Consider the following 19,544-nt stretch of genomic DNA (forward strand, 5'->3'; position numbering starts at 1 on the left):
AACGAAAAATTAAAAAAGGAATAAACATGTATAAATAAATTTCAATATCTGTATATATCAGATAGATACTAATAGCAATCTATTTGTTTTATGAGATACCTTAAGGAAACAAAGAAACTACGATTACATTACTAAAAGTTTCCCGCTGTCCTAGAAAGGTTAAAATGAGGCTAGCAGGAGGGGTTACAGCTTCAGAATCCAAGAAATAAACTATTTTAGCTCAGTCTATGATGGAGTCTGAAATGATAGCACTAGCTACTGCAAGTGAAGATGCAAGCTAGCTTCAAAGCTTGCTATTAGAGATTCTTGTATGGAAAAGATCGATACCAGCCATCTTGATCCTCTGCTATAGTACTGCACCTATCGCAAAAACTCAGAACTATTATTACAACGACAAGAGATGACAAATACATCATAAGCATAGTACCATTAGAGAAATTCTCACTATTGGTACAATAATAGTGGATCATATACGAACTGAAGATAACTTGACTGGTCCTTTGATGGAAGGATTAGCAAGAGAGAAGGTTTTCAAAACTTTAGAAAGAATGAGACTCAAGTCTATAGAAAACTGAGTCACTTGTGAAGTAAACTCCAACTTGAAAGACTAGAGATCCCAAGAAACAAGTTCAATGGGTTACTAATCACAAGTGATATGAAGTGAATCATGCTAGAGTAATTAGAAGTTCCATTCTTATGATAAAATGATTAGCATGACACCTTGAAGCAAATGAAAAGCTGAACTTAGTTCTTAATGAATTCTATAATTGATGGTAGATGGTGTACATAGCTACATGAGTACTTCTTATAGATTCACCTTTGTGGATGTGGAAGTGAGGACCAGTTCCTATGGAATTTTAGATAAATTCTCTAAAGCATCCACTAAATTGGAATGTACATGCAATGTCTTAAAGCACAACCATTTAGAACTTCACTCACTGTGTGCAATATTATTAGCGGTAAAGTTCAAAACCAAGGGTTACTTTACAATTAGATATTACTCGACGAAAATATTTTTATTCTTTTAATTTTTAAGTGGGGGACTGGATAGGAAAATTTTTCCTAGTGGGGGATTGTTGGTGAAATTTTTTTACTGCTACAAACGTTTTGACTGTTACACATTTCAAGCGTTACAATTGTTACTGAACCATTACATAATCGTTGAACCGTTACATTTTCGTTGAACCATTACATACCTCCTCCACTATATATCTTACCTTGTTTTTCATTTTATATGATCGAAATTGAATCAAGAAATTATTCTCTCTGAATTTTTTTTACTACAAAAAATCGGAGGTCTGTCGACGCTGAAAGAGGCATCAGAAAAAGCGACATCGTAACACGAATATTTTGGTGACATCGTGAAGAAGGCATCGACAATATGAAAGTATGGCAACGTGGCAAAAGAAATGTCGACAGAGGGTGCAGCTTCTAAAATGTCGAATGAGGAGACGTCACAAAAATGTTTAATTTAAATAATAATAAAGACTTTTTATGATGTCATGCATGTACGCGTCGTCGTTGCCTGGATAACTTTCGATGTCGTATGAAAGGCGTCGTGAGAGGTTGACCTTTTGCCAACGTTGCTTTGACTGCATCGGCAAAGGTTGAACATTTTAAATACTCTGACAACCATATCATGACATCAAATTGCATGGCGTCATGAGAGGTCGCACCTCTGCTGACATGGGATAGGTAACGTTGCAAGATGTGTGATGTTTTGACTGCTTTTGATAGACTTCTCACGACACCATAATTGACTGCATCGGTAGTTCTTGGAGAACCGACGATGCCATACATGACGGCGTCGTGAGTGGGGTGTTCTCCCAACGTTTTCACATCGAAAGATCCCTTCTCATTTTAGTTCTATTCATTGAACATAAACGCACGCAAAGAGAAGAGAAAAGAGAAAACAGAGAAAAAAGAGGAGAGGGATCGTCGTCCGCTGTCATTCATTACTTTTATGTCCATCGCCGTCGTTGATTGTCGCCCATCATCCTCGTGTGGTCATCTATTTGGTTCATTGTCTCTACCGGTAAAAATGGTGTATTTTTCCTTTTTTGCATTTCTAAAAAATATATATTAGATTGTATGTATAAATTGGATTGTATATATAATTTGTATACTGTATATTGTATAAATTTTGTATGTGTTTGTTAGGGAATAATGTATATTGTATAAATATATATTAGATTGTATATATAAATTGTATAAATTTATACTATATATTGTATAAATTTTTTATGTGTTTGTTAGGAAATAATGTATATTGTCTAAATATTGTATGTGTATATTAGGGAATAATATATATTGTAGAATGTATAAAATTTAGTAGATTGAATAAATAAATATCTTTGTTACTTAAATTGTAAATTAAAATTGTTAGGGTTTTTTAGTTATAATGTATATTTAATTGTTTAAGAACCAAATTCTATGTGTGAATAAAATTTTAACAATTGTAATATGTTAAAGAATGATTATTATTGAAATTGTGATCATGATGATTGAAATTGTGATATTGATGAAATTTTCAAATGTATGATATTGATGAAATTGAAGAATTTGAAACTTTTTATTGATGTAATGTGGCTATCCTACAGTTACGGTAGCCTGTAGTTTATTATTTGTGAACCCGAGTTGTTTGTTGAAATTATGGTTGCCCTTAGTGCAAGATAATTACACGTATTTATATTTTAGGTGTTTAACAATGGACAAGAGTTGGATGAACATTAGGAATAAGTTATTGATTGAGTATAGAGAGGGAGTTTTCAAATTCTTAGACCTTGCGAAGTATCACGTCTATGAGTATAGATGGATAAGGTTTCCATGCAAGAGATGTATGTGATAGAGATTAACTGAGCATTGTAGAAGAAAGACCAAAATTCTACCCTAACTGCAATTAATTAACAAAAAAACCTTAAACTGAAAAAGATTAAATATAGGATTTTTTTAAGAAAAACTTACGTTCGAAGCTCTGATTGTTGCTTGAACCACCACTAGGGGTGACCTACTATCCTCCAGACTCAAAACCAGGTTGTGGGATCCGTTGGATAAAGGAAACTGGGAGAGAGAAAGAAGATGGAAAATAAAATATGAAAAAAAAAAAGATAGGCTTTTATTTTATAAAAACAACAGCCCAATTTTGTTTTTAAGGAAAAAAACCAAGCCTTTTCCTTGAGGCCCTAAGAGCCCAATTTATAGAGAATTTACAAGCAAGGTTGCATGTGCATGCAAACACATAGGCCAACAACACATAACCCACTAACCATTAGTGGGCTTAATGTATTCATAGTTTGCTAACACTTAGCCCACTATAGTTAGTGGGTTTATAAAAAAAAATCTTCGGTTTTCCCACTAACTTTGGTCAAAGGGTAAAATTGTCATTTGGTCAAAGTCAAACTTAGACTTTTCAATCCAAAAAGTCAACATTTTTATTTTTTACAATTTTGTCCGTCTTGACTTATTTTGACCTTCCGAACATGAATTCGCATTTATTTTCTCAAGATTTAAATCACATTTGAATATATTTTCAGTCAAAGTTTAACTTTTCAAAGTCAAAAGTCAACATTTTGACTTTTTACAACTTTGACTATTTCCATCTTTTCCGAGCTTCTAAGTATGAATCCAAATTTATATCTTTAGTATTTAAATCCCATTTAAGCATAAAGCTCTATTAGTAACCTAAAAAAAACGACGGCTAGATCACATATACTTGTTAGTTTCTTTCTCCTCTCCAAAATCGAATAATTCGACTCATTCCATCATACTGTTCTAAGTTTATTCCATATGAGCTAGCAGTAGAACCTAATGGACCTATAGATCATGGGCTCCAACGATCCGCGATTAACTGGCTAAACTCTTTTATACCAAGGTAATCAAAATTCGTTAACTAACAGGTCATTTCACTAAAGTCCCGTAGTTGCACTCCTCTCACTCTATATATATTTGTGTCCATTTGATATAACCATGATTAGTAAGTTAATCCTTCACAGGTTGTTCATAAGCTTGGCTGGATCGAAAAATATCGTTTTACCCCCAAGATTACATCTTTCTCCTTAAGTCCCACTAATCCATTATTGAACAATTGGTTTTAAGGTTCAACCTATAAAGCAAATCCCTCTCGGGCTAAAGAGAGGGTGAGGCCCTTTGTTCAAGTCTTGGATTCAGTCCTTAAAGGAACAACTTATCTACTAACCCTAAAACAGGTAGGAGTGAATTCCGTCTTACATCCTATGTTCCCAATTATCCACCCGATCTTACCCCTGAAATGGGAGGCTTATTGGGCCAACACTAATGAGTTTCCCTCGCCTATGCAGATCTAAGGATAATCTTGTGTGAACAGGAGTTCACAGTTAGCTCAGAATTAAGATTAAGTTACCTAGGTCATCAATAATCGAGATAGTCAGTTTTAAACAGTAAACGGTGCTATAACATAAAAGTGACTATTTCACGGTTCTGTCTTATGTAAACCTTTTACATAGGATGTCCTCACTTTCATGTCTCTACATGAACAATTCAGGATTACATCTTTGTACTAACTACAAAGCAGACCGCATCCATAGTATCTTTAATAAGATGCCAAACCTTTATTCATATACTATAGAGTATTTAGGCTATTTACTTGAACTTAATCCATGTTTATGTCTCAACATAAAGTTGAAGTTTAGTCAAAAATAGTCTTGGGATATTTGTTTATTGAATCTAAGATTATAGTATTCAATTTCTCAATAACGACTTTATTGAATATAATATGATTATAAACTACGAGTTTTAGGACATAAATTTCAATAGTATGAACTCAAGTTGGGACTCATTAAGGGGTGTGAAGAGACATTTATTAATCATTGGAATGTGTCCCTCCTACAAAAAATTGGTGCATAATGGAGAGCCAGTGAACTTGTATAGAGGTATAGAAAGATTTGAGGGCTTCAAAAGGACCTTGATTTCATTGAGGTACGTAATTTTCAACTTTTACATTCTTTAATTTCATATTATTGCTGATATATATTTAAACTTAATTTTTGTGTCATTGTAGGTTCGAAGGCATGGGAAAATTTCATGGGACATCGGTGCTTAAATTATGTATTTAGTTTTCTGTTTTTAGTTTAAGTTTTTCATTTTCATTATGTATGTAATTTCTGAACTACGAACGTGTGTTTTTGAATTATTTTTAATATAAATTTCATTTGGTATTTTATTATATTTACGTTTATTGTTTTTAGTATTTAAATGAATTTAAAACAAATTCAATTGCAATTTGAAAAAAAAAAAAGAAAATAAAATAAAATTATTAAAAAAATTATAATAAGGATTTTGCAACGCACATTATGCATTGCAAATGGTCGTTTCAATGGTCGTTTTAAGTTTTGTTATGGGGACGACGAGACAATTTTAGAATTGTTTGCATACCGAGTAGAGCCACGAAATGTATTAAAGAAATCTAGATCCACGACTCGACCATGCTACTAACGAGCTAGCTCCACTGAAGTGGAACAAAATCTTCATCTTATAAAATGGGGTTTTGTCTTACAATTAGCGAAAAAATCCAATAACCTGTGCAACTAATTATTTGGGTGCATTTGAGTTGCACTCATCATTTTTACAATCTACCTAATTACTCTGTTACAAACTGCCAAATGAAAAATAATAATTTTTTAATATAGTTTTTTTTTCTTTTGCGAGTAAAGGATGTATCGAGACTGAGAGAACCTGTGTATTAATTTACTCTAGAAATTCCAGAAGGTCTCTGACACATCATCCTGGAACACCCAATCAGATGCAACCATATGCCCATCAAACTCTGCACCTCCACAGGTAGCACCCAACAAAGAAAATGGGTGTTGTAATTGTAGTTATAATTGGTCCATCTGAAGGAACCCACCATTATTATTATTCCGCACATCAGAATTATTCCCAAACTCTTCTGAAACCCTTGCATATGATTCTGGCCATTGATAATATCCTCCACAGCTCTGATTTGAGTTCTGTTTGGCTTCAATGGTGTGTTCTGATGAGGATGAATCACATGAGTTTTGATAAAAAGTTTCTCCTAAAGATAGAGGACTGAAGTTTGAGGAGCTTGGTGATGATGGTTTTTGGTCCATTTTTTGAAGCAACATTGGAATCCACAAATCACGAACTGTCTCCAAGAATTTCTTGCTGTTTGATTCAATGTTTAGTTGTTTTGCTTGTTTTTCTACCCTTGTTCTCCAGTAATTCTTTATTTCATTATCTGTTCTTCCGGGTAATTGTTGTGCAATCTTTGACCATCTAAGAATTAACAACAGAATCAAACGAATATAACATTTTAAATTTTGCTTCAAATGACATTACAAGAGTTAACATGAAACCTAAATCACTGTTAAAAAGGAGAATGAGAAAGAAACTTGAAAATTCATCTTGTTTAACAAATAAATATTAATATTAAGAACGAAAGAGAAAACGTCATTTTGAAGAACAGATACGAAGACGTTAAATCAAATCACCAATTACTTTTTGTAAAAGAAGAGAAAATACAAGAGAAAACACAAAATCTTATTCTTTTTCGTGGAACAAATGATTATAAATGTTCATGACATTTATAAACTTTCAAAAATAGAATTTAACTGAGAAAATGTTAACGGACGCATTATGGTAAATTTAATCTTCAAGATTCGTATTTTCAACTACGTTCTTACCGGTTGCCCCACTTGGAATGGAGTTCAAGGATGATGAGCTGTTCTTGAGGGGTGAAATTCCCACGCTTGATGTCTGGTTTTAAGTAGTTTAGCCATCTCAATCTGCAGCTTTTTCCTGTTCTCTTGAGGCCTAGAGGAGGAGGAGGAGGAGGAGGAGGAGGAGGAGGAGGAGGAGGAGGAGGAGGAGGAGGAGGAGGAGGAGGAGGAGGAGGAGGAGGAGGAGGAGGAGGAGGAGGAGGAGGAGGAGGAGGAGGAGGAGGAGGAGGAGGAGGAGGAGGAGGAGGAGGAGGAGGAGGAGGAGGAGGAGGAGGAGGAGGAGGAGGAGGAGGAGGAGAAGAAGAAGGAGAAGAAGGAGAAGAAGAAGGAGAAGAAGGAGAAGAAGAAGGAGAAGAAGGAGAAGGAGAAGAAGGAGAAGGAGAAGAAGGAGAAGAAGGAGAAGAAGGAGAAGGAGAAGGAGAAGAAGGAGAAGGAGAAGGAGGAGAAGGAGAAGGAGAAGGAGGAGAAGAAGAAGGAGAAGGAGGAGAAGAAGAAGGAGAAGGAGGAGAAGAAGAAGAAGGAGGAGAAGAAGAAGAAGGAGGAGAAGAAGAAGGAGGAGGAGAAGAAGAAGGAGAAGGAGAAGAAGAAGAAGGAGAAGGAGAAGAAGAAGAAGAAGGAGAAGAAGAAGAAGGAGAAGGAGAAGGAGAAGGAGGAGAAGGAGAAGGAGAAGGAGGAGAAGGAGAAGGAGGAGAAGGAGAAGGAGAAGGAGAAGGAGGAGGAGGAGAAGGAGGAGGAGGAGGAGAAGGAGGAGGAGGAGAAGGAGAAGAAGAAGAAGAAGGAGGAGGAGAAGAAGAAGGAGGAGGAGAAGAAGAAGAAGAAGGAGAAGGAGGAGGAGGAGAAGAAGGAGGAGGAGGAGAAGGAGGAGGAGGAGAAGGAGGAGGAGGAAAAGGAGAAGAAGGAGAAGGAGGAGGAGGAAAAGGAGAAGAAGGAGAAGGAGGAGAAGAAGAAGAAGAAGGAGAAGGAGAAGAAGGAGAAGGAGAAGAAGGAGAAGGAGGAGAAGAAGAAGAAGGAGGAGAAGAAGAAGAAGGAGAAGGAGGAGAAGGAGAAGGAGGAGAAGAAGGAGGAGGAGGAGAAGGAGGAGGAGGAGAAGGAGAAGAAGAAGAAGGAGGAGGAGAAGAAGGAGGAGGAGTGTGTGTCTTCTTCAATGGTCCAGGGGCCTCTTCTTACCTCATTTTCAGCTGATGCATTATGATTATTGTTGTTATTAATTGGACTTCTTCTAACACTTTCCATGACAGACAAAAAAACAGAGAGAAACAGAGAGAGAGATTTTAAATTCAATGATTTCGGGTATGAGAGAGATTAAGGAATCAAAAAATTTATAGAGATGAGAAGAGAGGCAGGCCAAGAAGTTTGATCTATAAAGCTAGGCTAACATTTTGGTCCCTATTGTGGAAGAATTTCTTCACATGCTTCTCCCTTTTTTGGTTAACTTGAGTCGAATTTTCTTATGAAATGGGACAAAACCAATAAAATTTATAACCCAATAGATTTTAGTACTTCCTCAACAATTTGAATTAAAAAAAAAAGAAAGACTTTCTTTCTCCTCTCTTTAAACTCGAAAGAAAGACTTCTCCAAAGTCACTTCGTTTACATAGGTTAATGAGATTTTTAAAATGCAGTGACCTTTCTTTTTGAATTAATTAGAATTTCATCTTTTTTAGGTGTCTAAAAGGGATTATTACTCACCATGCATGGTGTAATCATGGTGTAATTTTTTGGGCCCATATCTCGAAATTTCAATGGAAATTTTATGATTTTAAAGTATTTTGAATTTGTTAAAGAGAATTTTCGTTTTTCTTCCTTTGTAAGCAATATCTTTTTGTCTTCTCTAATTTTGTGGTTTTATTTGTCAACGATTTTTCAGGTTTTTAGTGATTTTTAAATTTATAACATCACTTAATATGTTATATTTGCTGTCTTATTTAGAGTTACTTAGAGTGTGTTTCAATTTGTTAAAATTTAGAAAAAAAAATCATTTTTAAAAAATTTGAGGTGTTCGATCACTTTTTAAAATGCATTTTAAAAAGATGAGATTGAAAAACAAAAAAAAAAATTCTCAACCAAATTTAAAAAAAATAAATCTTTAAACAAAATTATGTATATAAATTTATAAAGATGTAAACAAACTTTGAAACTCATTTTAAACAAAACGTGTTCTTAAAAAACAAATTTTTCTATAAAAAATTCAAACACACTATTAACCTTTTTGTTGGTGTTTTCTAGTGAACTATCAAGAAAACGAGCATTCAAAGTTAAAGGAACCAAACCAAGCCGAAACTAGACAAAGAGTTAAGAAAAAGAAGAAAAATCTTGAAATAGGGCAACATTGGACGGCTAGGCTGGCGTTACCCTCGACGCTAAAGGCCCAAAAGATCCAAATTTTGACAAATTGTAGAGCATTGCTGTGTTTCGTAATGCACATTTATGTGCTGCAAAAAGATTGCCAAAGTGCAGCTGCAGTTCCCTCAGAGCAGTCCTACACTGTGCTGGATTGCTCTACATCATTATGGGGCGTAGAAAAATGGCCTACGATGACAGTTAAATGTTGTCATTAAAAGCTTTCGTGACAGTTTTTTGCAATCATTGATGCGTTAGTCATGGAAAGTATTTTATGTCAGTTCTCCAAAACTGTCACGAAATGTGGTTTTTCATGACATAGAATAAATGTCATGAATTCAATATCTTATGACAGATTATAACTGTAATTATTTATTTTCGATGACAGTTAATAACTATCATTGTTTATATTTTATGACATCAAATAACTGTCATTGTTTACATTTTATGACAACGAATAACTGTCATTGTTAGTATTGTATGACATATATTAAATATCATTATTTATCTTTTATGACACTTATTAACTGTCATCATTTCACTTTCCATGACATTAATTAACTGTCAATAAAACTTTTTCGATGACAGTTTTTTTTTACATTTAAATGTCATAATTTTGTTTTTAGTCACTGTTTTTCTTGCACTATTTTTTATTGAATCCTGTTTTTCATGTTGCCCGCCCACTACAACAAATCTGGCCTTTAATGTCGGGTGGAAAAAATGAAAAATGGGCTTTAATGTCGGTTTTCAAAAAGCGGATGTTTAATGTCGGTTTTAAACCGACATTAAAGCTTTATCTTTAATGTCGGTTTAAAACCGACATTAAACATCATGTTTTTTAGAACCGACATTAAAAGTCTTTTTTATTTTTCTAATTTTGTAAAAAGTTGAATTTTTCTCTCTCTTACTTTACTCTTTTCTCCTTTCTTCTCTACCAAACCCTCTCTTTTCTCCTTTCTTCTCTACCAAACCCTACGAAAGAAAGGTTTTCTCTCAACTTTCTTCCCTTTCTTCCTTTCTCAATCTCATCACTTTCTTCTCTGATCAATCTCATCACTTTCTCATCACTTTCTTCCTTTCTCAAGCTTCTTCCGTTACCGCATCGCGCTCGTGCCTCACGTGGAACACTCACCCTCCTCACCATCGGCACGTTATCGGCTCGGGATGTCCGTTGTTGAGCGATTTCGGTTGCAATATCCCGGCACCGGAGGCTCATCCAGCAAGTCAGTTTTTAGCGAAATGGTTCGAGGCACGTGGGGGGTCGCTCGGGAATGGGCTTAGGCTGTGTTCGCACGTGGGGTGTGGACATCAATACAGTATTGTTGATGACGATGATCAGCTGGCCGCCTCCTCCTCCTCTGTGTTGCAGAGGACAGTGAAGAGCCTTCACTTCGGCGACGGAGATGAGAAAGAGAGAGTCGCGAAGGAAATTGAGAGGTTGATTAAAAAAGAGAGCGGTAACTCGAAGGTTAGAAAGCTAATTGTGGATCTTGGAGTTATTCCTGCTTTGGTCGCCATGGCGGACTCCGATCACTTCGCGGTGAAGGCCTTGATTCAACTTGCTAATCATACTTTCTTGTAAGTTCTAATTAACAATATAACTATTTTGATCCAGTAGGCTATAATTCTAATGAATTTTCAAAGGTAATTAATACTAACTTAAAAGTCCAAATAAGTTAGTTTATAAAAAATTAGAAGTTTAATTTGTAGCGTTAGCTTTTCAGTCAATGGAGTTCTTTAATGTTTTGCCCAATGTTCTTGTGCAATAAATAGCTTAAACTCCATTTGATGATGATTTGGTTTTTAGTTTTCTGAATTTGAAATTCATGCTTGTTTCCTCTCATGTTCCAAGCTGGACTATCAACTTTATTAAAGAAACACTTGAATTCTTAATCAAATTCTAAAAATGAAGTTATCTAGGGGGATTTAAATAAATATTTACCTTTTTTTCTTCTTCTTTTTTTCCTATCTCTCGTGCTCACTTTTTTTACTTTTTCCTCTTTTGTCACTTTCTTAGGTCGGATGTTCTGGGTCAATTCATGCCCTTTGTTGGAATGGATTGGTCACAAACAGGTGTCACAAATTTATTTTCTGCTATTAAGGTATGTTTTCATCTCGTCCTCATCAGTTGGACGATCAAATGTAATGAACTATGATGCAATGAACTCTCCCAGTTTAATTTAATTTAATTTAGTTTACTTTATTTTATATATTTTTAGGAAAATGGGTACCAATTGCTTTTTCTCAGTGCACGATCAATTTCTCAGGCGTATCACACCCGCCAATTTCTTTTCAACCTTAAGCAAGTAATGTATTCACTATTTAGAGCTTAAATTCTTGACTTAGTATCCACGATTGATCTTTCCTGGTTTTTACCAATGCAGGATGGGAAGGCTTTACCAGAGGGGTCTGTGGTTAATGGAAGTGCTGTAGTTGCGATGGTGGGGAAGAATTGCTTTGCCATTGCCAGTGATCGTAGACTTGGTGTTCAGTTGCAGACTATTGCCACAGATTTCCAGAAAATTTACAGGATTCATGATAAGCTATTTCTTGGCCTTTCGGGGCTTGGTACCGATGCTCAGACACTGTATGTTTCTGTTGGTGGATTTGTTTGTTTTGGTCTAATTTGTCATTGCTTACCTCCTGCCCTTGAAATGAAGGTATCAACGGCTTGTTTATCAGCACAAACTGTACCAACTTCGTGAAGAGAGGGACATGAAGCCTGAGACTTTTGCTAGCCTTGTCTCAGCTCGTCTTTATGAGAAAAGGTTGGACAACTACTTAGTTATTACTTTCCTCTTTTTCATCACCCATATTCTCTATTTCTCGTTATCAATGAAAAAATATGGATGGGATTTCTATAGGATTTCCGCGGCTTCCTTTGTGTGTCTATTGATTCTTCTACCAATGTAATTCTTGTCCGTTGGTGTGAGAGTTTAAGCTAACTTGAGAGTTTATTGCTTGTGAACCTTTCAATGCCATACAGTACATGCATGTAGACAGACCATGTTATGGAATTGGTATATGTTTGTCTGAATAATAAGATATTCTATACTTAGTTTAAAATAGGATTGCAAGTTGAATTTCTGGATAGTTGAAATGTGAATAAAGTTAGGAACTGTATTGGATCAAGTGTCCATCTCAAGATTGTTCCTAGTATCTAGCCTAACATTGGGAGGCAACAAGATCTGTTGTGACATAATAACAACAGTGTAATTGTAGAATGAACCTTTACTCTCAGTAGGATGCTAGTTAGTTTTTCACATATGCCATGAATATACCAAAAGGTTAGTGATAGGAATGCAATTAGAGATATTATAAGTGTATATTAATAATTAGGTAGGCGGTGGTTATGGGGTTTGGTTATAAATAGAAGGATTGTGGAAGGAGGAAGTTAGCATTGGGTGAGTGAATAGGTTGTTTTCCCTGGAAAAATCTTAAAATTAAGCTTTCTGGTAAAAAAAAACCCATCTCCTAATTCTAGCTTTGGGGTGCTGAAGTTTTCCTAGCTAATTGTGGAGAATGGGTTGTAAGCATAATTTGAAGAATAATGCGATAAACATATAAATAGGCTAGGCATGCTTGGATTTGTGAATAATACCTTTGAGCTCAATTCCTCCTTCACAGTTATTCGGCGGGCTCCTCATGAGTTCAAGATTGCCTGCTTGGAGGTTAGTTTTCCTTCTATCTTTGTTGATATTTTTCTTTGATATTGAAATTTATACAAATTTTACATTCTTCATTCTCACAAGCCTGATGGCTGAGGTAGACTAAAGAGAGTTATGTGGATTGGGGTGGATATAAAATCTTAAAAACTTTTCATCCTTCTCTGCAATTTTAGTACTTCAAACAACTTTGTTATTCTATATAAATGGTTTATTTGGATATTGTTTATAGATAATTGAAGTCATATCGGGTTGAAAGCTAAGCGATTGTGCAGAGATTGCCAAGCGACCGTTGAAAATTGAAGACTGAGAAGGCATTTAGGATTTTTAATTATTTAATTCTTGTATTAGAATATTTTTTCATGTACTATTGTAGAAGGTAAAGAACTCTACAATATATAGAATATATTAAATAACACCGAAAAAATACATAATATTAAGATTTTATTTTGTGTATAAAAGACAAATATTATAGTTTCTAACTTAATATGAATTTCATTGATTTGTTGGCGTGTGAAAAACATATTTATCTACATTGATCCAATGTCGGTCTATAGGACAATAATGTGACAATTAAATAAAAATAAATTTGTAAAAATGAATCCAAAAACTAGGCTTTAATGTCGGTTTTAAACCAACATCAAAGTTCAACCGACATTAAAGGGCTTCAATAACACTATCAAAGATGTCAGTTGAAAACTGACAAACCGACATTAAAGAGGCCTTTAATGTCGTTTTTAAACCGACATTAAAGCCCAACCGACATCAAAGGGCATCAATAACACCATCAAAGATGTCGGTTGAAAACTGACATTAAAGGCCTTTAATGTCGTTTTTAACCCGACATTAAAGAGGCCTTTAATGTCGTTTTTAAACCGACATTAAAGCCCACCCGACATTAAAGGCCTTTAATAACGCTCACAAAGATGTCGGTTGCCAAGTGACATTAAAGGCCTTTAATGTCGGTTTTAAACCGACATTAAAGGCCAAAATTCTTCTAGTGGCCATTACACATACCATTACACAAACCAATACAATCACATATGGAAAGAAACGGTGCACACTTTAATATAAAAAAACATACACTTTATAATATCGCTTTAAGTGTTGGTACAGATATGGTTTATTACAAAAAAGCTATTTAAATAACTACATTTAAACCATAAATTTTCCTACCAAACCTACAAAAATGCATATACATCAATGAATTGCCGCAAATATGGTTTCGCTGCTCCTATAGATTCTGGCAAAACCTAGTAAGAAAATAAGGAAACAAAATTGATTCAACAATACAACACATTCACTTCAACAACACAATACACATTCACTTCAACAACACAAGCACATACACACTTCAACAATAGTAACTTCTAAGCTTGACAGTAAATTATTCTTTTCTATAACTTCTAAGCTTGGTATTACAAATGTAGAAGGTATTCAAATGGAAAGCCTTACATATACGGGTCACAAAATTATGCTATTATTTAAGTACACAATGCACAATTTCATCACTAAAAATGAAATCTACAAATTTATCCATATGAAATAGAAGAAAAACATAATCGCAAATACCAAATTCAGCCCACAAACTCAGCTAAATTAATTACAAAACTCCATACAAAGTCCAAAACCAACAATAAATAACAAAACTCAAAGCTAAAAATGGGCTTTGTATAATTACGAGCATGTATAGCCGGTAGAGATGAAAATTTGAGTGTCACACCATATTTTTCACAAAAGTATTATGCAACAGAGACTCGGGTTTTCTAATCATCAAGAGTAAACCTAAAAATAAACTAAGAATAGCAATAAATTTAAAAAGTCAAAACAAAAGTGTCATTCATTTCTTGCTAGCCACTTCAAGTTGAAACTATAACACAAATAGTTTTAATTTTATAGCTTCTTCAATGTCTTCTTTCTCAACAACCTTTACATTATGAGGCAATAAAACTAAACTACATTATGAGACAATAAAACTATAACACAGTGGGAGGTACGTACATTTGCAAAGGATTTAAAAGCTCATTGATGTGCACTAAAAAGTTTTATGCCCAACACACCTTGATACATATAATGAAGTATGAAGAAGAATTACTCGCTATACTTTACAAGCACTAACTTTTGGAAGAAACTCTCCAAAAATATTTACAAGGACTTTGTAATGAGAAATACCCAAATTAGATCAAAATTCCTTAATCGCAGTTTCCTTATTATAAATCCACTAAAAATAAACCAAATTATCACGATATAATATTATATATAATTCCACAAAGAAGTTTCTTACCGAAGATAGGACTCCATGTTTAGTTCATAGCATCCAAACGAACTGAGACTGACCTACAATACATAAACATATATATAAATCTCAACAATCCACCCCATAAGAAAATAAGATCTTATCCATATTAAGAACTAATGTAATAGGTGTTGAAATTTAGCAACTCATATTGTATTTAACATCACTCCTTGTTGCAAGAATTATTATGACCATCTTAAAGTTAAAAAGTTAATACTATATCTAGTCGATCACTTATTGCAAGAATAACATCACTCCTTATTGATCACTTCCGATCCAGCCAATACTTTCTACTCTACATCTGAAAGAGAATCAGGTCGTTACTTAATGTTATAAGACAAGGTTGTGACAGTGAACTTTAAAGCTAGGCTTGAACCAATTACAATGAGTAACTAGATTACTTACCTTTGCCTCTATCAATTACAAACTTCAAAGGAACTACATGTTTACGGATAACTCATTGGTAGTGTATTCAAGCTAAATCTATTTGAAAAGTCGATATCCGACCTAAAGTGTATAATTTGAATAGTCAAACAAATCATTTCCAACCTAAGAAACTACTAGAAAACTAATGCATCTAACTACAAATTCTTCAACTTAAAGGATATCTAGCATGAAGGTTAACGATCATTACCTAAGAAATTTGAATGTAACAGGATCACTCGAACTAGACCAGAAACTTTGAAATTCTATCATAGTTCAGCATTTCTAAAGGGGTATCATTCAACTTATGTAAACCCAGTCAAACCACCAAACTTAACAAAATTTCATTACTTCACGAAAAAGAATCAAACGAACAGTTTTAACCAAAACAAGAAAGAACAGTTTAAGTAGAGGAAGAACAGTTTAAGTAAAGGAACTAAAAAGAACTCACTTCTTCAGTGTCACCAAAAGCTCATCCAACACAGAAGAATCCACATCAGCCAACTCAACCGAATCATCCGAGGCCGGACCAGGTCCCGAGCCAATCCAATTAAGCTTCAATTGAAATAAAAAAAAAATAATAGCAACAACACTATACCAAACTGCCAAAACAATGTGTAGCAATACAATAAAAAACCTAATTAAATATAGTTCTCAATACCAAACTCCGAATGTCCCCATACCCCAAGAAGCATTCTATCCAAACCCATGAATCCAAAAACCTAATTAAATTCAACTAAATCGCTAAAACCCAATAACATAAATTTAGGGCAATGTTATATGTCGTATTCCTATGCATACTGTAATAGGGAGGAGAAAATTGAAGAACCAAAAATGAAAAAAATCCTAACCTGACGAAACGCTGTCGACGGCGATCGAGGAACATTGGGGACGGATAGCCGATTGGATCCTTGAATGGCCGGTGAACGCAAAACTCCTCTGATGGTAGGCATTTATATTACTTGAGAGTGGAGTCCGATCCTATTATATCAAACGAAGATGGTCAGCGGTGTTTGCAGGGGGTGGAATTCGTGCGTCCGATGGCCGACGGCGTTTGAAGGAAATTGAGATGCGTGCGTGAGGTTTATCGTAATGGTTTGAGGAAAGAAAGTCCGACTGCTTTGAACGAAAGGAAAGGAAAACGAAGAGCGTGAGGGTTTTTCTTTTTCTATTAAAATGTATTTTAATTAACTTTTATTTTAATAAATTTAAATAAAAAACATTTTTATTAATTATTTATGAATTTACCTTGTATGACAACAAATAGTTGTCATGTACAAGTGTAATCCAAAAACAACATTTTTTTCTGCCAAAAATGCAAATTTTGACATTTAGAATTGATGACATTTAAAAATTATTTGTAATTGATGACATTTAAAAATTGTCATAGATTTATGACACTTAAAAACTGTCATAAATTCTTCAAATTCGAAAAATTCTACATTTTCCCGCCAAAAACGCGTTTTTTGACCTTTGATGACAGTTATTTCTTTCCTCATTTTAATTTGGGATGGAACCAACTGTCATAATAGATGGTTTTTCTGGTAGTGGGCTCCCCCTTTATTAGTTTAAGATTTTCACTTTATGCTAATTTCTTGGACACTAAAGTTTGGATCTTATATATATTTGTAGATGTTTCAAACAGCCAAGAAACGAAATTCCAAAGTCCTGAAAGTGAAATTTTTCCTTAGAAAAGTTAGAGAAAGTGAAGAGTTAATCTTGGAGACCGTTATAGGATTTTGAGGTGCCTGACTTAAGAGAAGATCGACAAATTCTATCTAGAAGAAAGTGATATATATAAGTAGAGTTTTCTAGTTTTTTTTTTCTGTCTCTTCTCTAATTTAATGTATGGAAATTTATATGAACGTAAGTAATTTGGAGCAAGGGGTGGCTAAATTCTCTAGTCTTAAGTGTTGATTATATTTATGGATTTAGATTAATGTTTTGAATTTATCAGACGTCATTGTTGAAGTTCATGGATTTTAATACTATTGTGTTTGGTTTATTATTGGTTGGTCATCAATGAATATTAATCTAAATGTTCAATTGATAGATTGTATCTTTAATTGGATATTAGCATTAAACGGTTGTTAATCTCTCATGCAAATAGTTAGATTAATAATGAAAGTTGCTAAATGACTTTAATTAATGACTTGTTTCTTGAATTGATTTCAAGAGATTATTCATCAATTAGGTTGCATGAGAAAAGATTGTTTTCCAGAGATAATAATTTGGTTCATAGTTTCAGATTTAAGGATATGAAGTTTATACAAGATTGCATGATGCATGATCTAATGAAATAAACACTCTAAAGCATTGTAATCTCTTGAATTTTCACAGATAATTTTTATTGTTTTTGAAATTGAAATTAAAACTTGAATTTGATTCCTTAAATGAAGTCGAATTTCAACCTCTCAAATAGACGAGAGATAATCGTTCTTCTGTGGAACGATATTCAATATTTTTGGAGATTTCAAAAGTCGGCATTATATTATTTTCAAAGGTAGTTATTTATTTAATTATCTCTCACAAAGTCCAAAAATCCACTTTTAACATCAAGAATATTTTTTTGGGATCATTTTGTTATTTAGAAATATGTAGTTGGATTATATTATTCGATATTTTTTTCTATTTTGAGAGATATTTTTTTTCTATTTAGAAATAGAAATATGTAGCTGGATTATATTATATCATTTGATATTTTTTTTCTTCTAAAGATGAAAGCTGGAAGTATATTAGGATTCAAACTCAAATTAATTGAGAAATCCCAAAACACCAATACAACGAAAAATTATACATAACAATAGAATTGGTTCAAAAACAATCTACTGTATACTTAATAAGGCTAATCATTCTTTTCAGAACTAGGAATAGAAAATTTTGTGAATGAACCTTGAATTCATTAAAGCTTTTGAATCTTACCATTTTTGTTGGGATCACACACCCCGAAAATGCTCCTAATCTTTGATTACATGAGATGTTGGTTCGTGGGAACCAATCTTGATTTAGGATTAAGTTACACAGAGACATTTTGTGAGAGTAAAATACTAGAAGAATTTTTGTGTGTTCCGTATTGCATAACAATTTTCTCTTGTATGGGCGTATTAATTTGGGAGAGGGAGCAACATGGAAAGAAAGACCGCCTACCAAAATATTTAATTACTCAACTTGGAGATAATTTTTTGAAAAGATCCTTTTAATTAAACTAAATTAAATCAATAATAATTAATAATTAATTAAATGAAATCTTTTAAAAAATATAACAAAACACCAAAATATTTACGTTGCATAGAACAATTTCAAAAACAGAAAAAGTTCATAGACTCACAATGAAAAATACCAAAAATATCTTGTTAACAACGCACGTAATATATTTGGTACACGATCGTTTAGATTTGACTCCAAATCTAAATGATTTATTTTTTCAATTCTATCGTTTAATTTGATTACACGATCATTTAGATTTGATCGTTTAGATTTGGTTAAATGAATTTGTTCAAAATTCTTTTGGTACACGATCGTTTATTTTTTCAAGATTCTGTGGTACACAATCGTTTAGATTTGGCTAAACAGTTTTTTTTTAATTCTTTTGGTAAATGATCAATTATTTTTTTTACACGATTGTTTAGATTTGGCTACTTCAATCAAAACGATTTTTTTTCAAGATTCTTTATACACGATCATTTAGATTAGGGTAACCAAATCTAAAAGGCGTAAAAAAAGATGAGAAAAAGGAGAAAGACGATAGAAAGAAATCAGATTTGGTTACCCAAATCTAAATGACGTAAAAAAAAAGACAAGGAAAAGAAGAAAAACGATGGAAAAAATCGCAGTGGAAAAAAAAAAAGAAGAGGAGAGAAAGAAAGACGATAGAAAAAAATTGGAGCGGAGAGGAGAAGAAAGACGGAAGGGAAAACCTGAAATATTTAAAAAATGACTAACTTTATGGGCTTTCTTACAAGGGCCGTAAATATTTTAGTAGTTTTTTATATTTATGAAAATTTTGCCTAATTAAATCTAACTTAATTAACAATTGCATTAAAATCCAATTTAAATGAACATCTCTCACATGATTTGTAATTTTAAGTGAATTAATTTAATTAAATT

The 19,544-nt window shown here is 33.6% G+C and overlaps 2 protein-coding genes and 1 long non-coding RNA gene across 3 annotated transcripts; 1 reads left to right on the plus strand and 2 right to left on the minus strand.

Moving 5' to 3' along the window:
- Positions 1–5,637: 5,637 nt before the first annotated feature.
- LOC103488645 (transcription factor MYB62-like) lies at positions 5,638–6,832 on the minus strand (the record flags this gene model as incomplete). Its single annotated transcript, XM_051082864.1, has 2 exons — positions 5,638–6,270; positions 6,678–6,832. Coding segments are annotated over 2 exons (573 nt in total), but the record flags the coding sequence as incomplete, so codon positions are not given.
- Positions 6,833–10,033: 3,201 nt separating this feature from the next.
- On the plus strand, positions 10,034–11,981 carry LOC127148406 (uncharacterized). Its single transcript, XM_051081948.1, has 5 exons — positions 10,034–10,631; positions 11,071–11,155; positions 11,273–11,359; positions 11,438–11,640; positions 11,714–11,981. The coding sequence occupies exons 1-5, from the start codon at positions 10,570–10,572 to the stop codon at positions 11,964–11,966; spliced, it is 690 nt and encodes a 229-aa protein (XP_050937905.1). The 5' UTR covers positions 10,034–10,569; the 3' UTR covers positions 11,967–11,981.
- Positions 11,982–13,787: 1,806 nt separating this feature from the next.
- On the minus strand, positions 13,788–16,067 carry LOC127148623 (uncharacterized). The gene is made up of 3 exons (XR_007819711.1): positions 15,889–16,067; positions 15,003–15,055; positions 13,788–13,971 (listed from the first exon to the last, which is right to left on the minus strand). It is a non-coding gene; the product is annotated as an uncharacterized LOC127148623 (long non-coding RNA).
- Positions 16,068–19,544: the final 3,477 nt, after the last annotated feature.

This window comes from Cucumis melo, chromosome 3 (assembly GCF_025177605.1).
Source record: "Cucumis melo cultivar AY chromosome 3, USDA_Cmelo_AY_1.0, whole genome shotgun sequence".
NCBI lineage: Eukaryota > Viridiplantae > Streptophyta > Magnoliopsida > Cucurbitales > Cucurbitaceae > Cucumis > Cucumis melo.

Excerpts from the sequence above, each read along its gene's own strand:
- LOC127148406 (XM_051081948.1), top strand. The coding sequence starts at position 10,570 with ATGGCGGACTCCGATCACTTCGCGGTGAAGGCCTTGATTCAACTTGCT. Across the intron at positions 11,360-11,437 it reads TTCTTTTCAACCTTAAGCAA|GATGGGAAGGCTTTACCAGA; the intron begins GTAATGTATTCA and ends TTACCAATGCAG. Across the intron at positions 11,641-11,713 it reads GGTACCGATGCTCAGACACT|GTATCAACGGCTTGTTTATC; the intron begins GTATGTTTCTGT and ends CTTGAAATGAAG.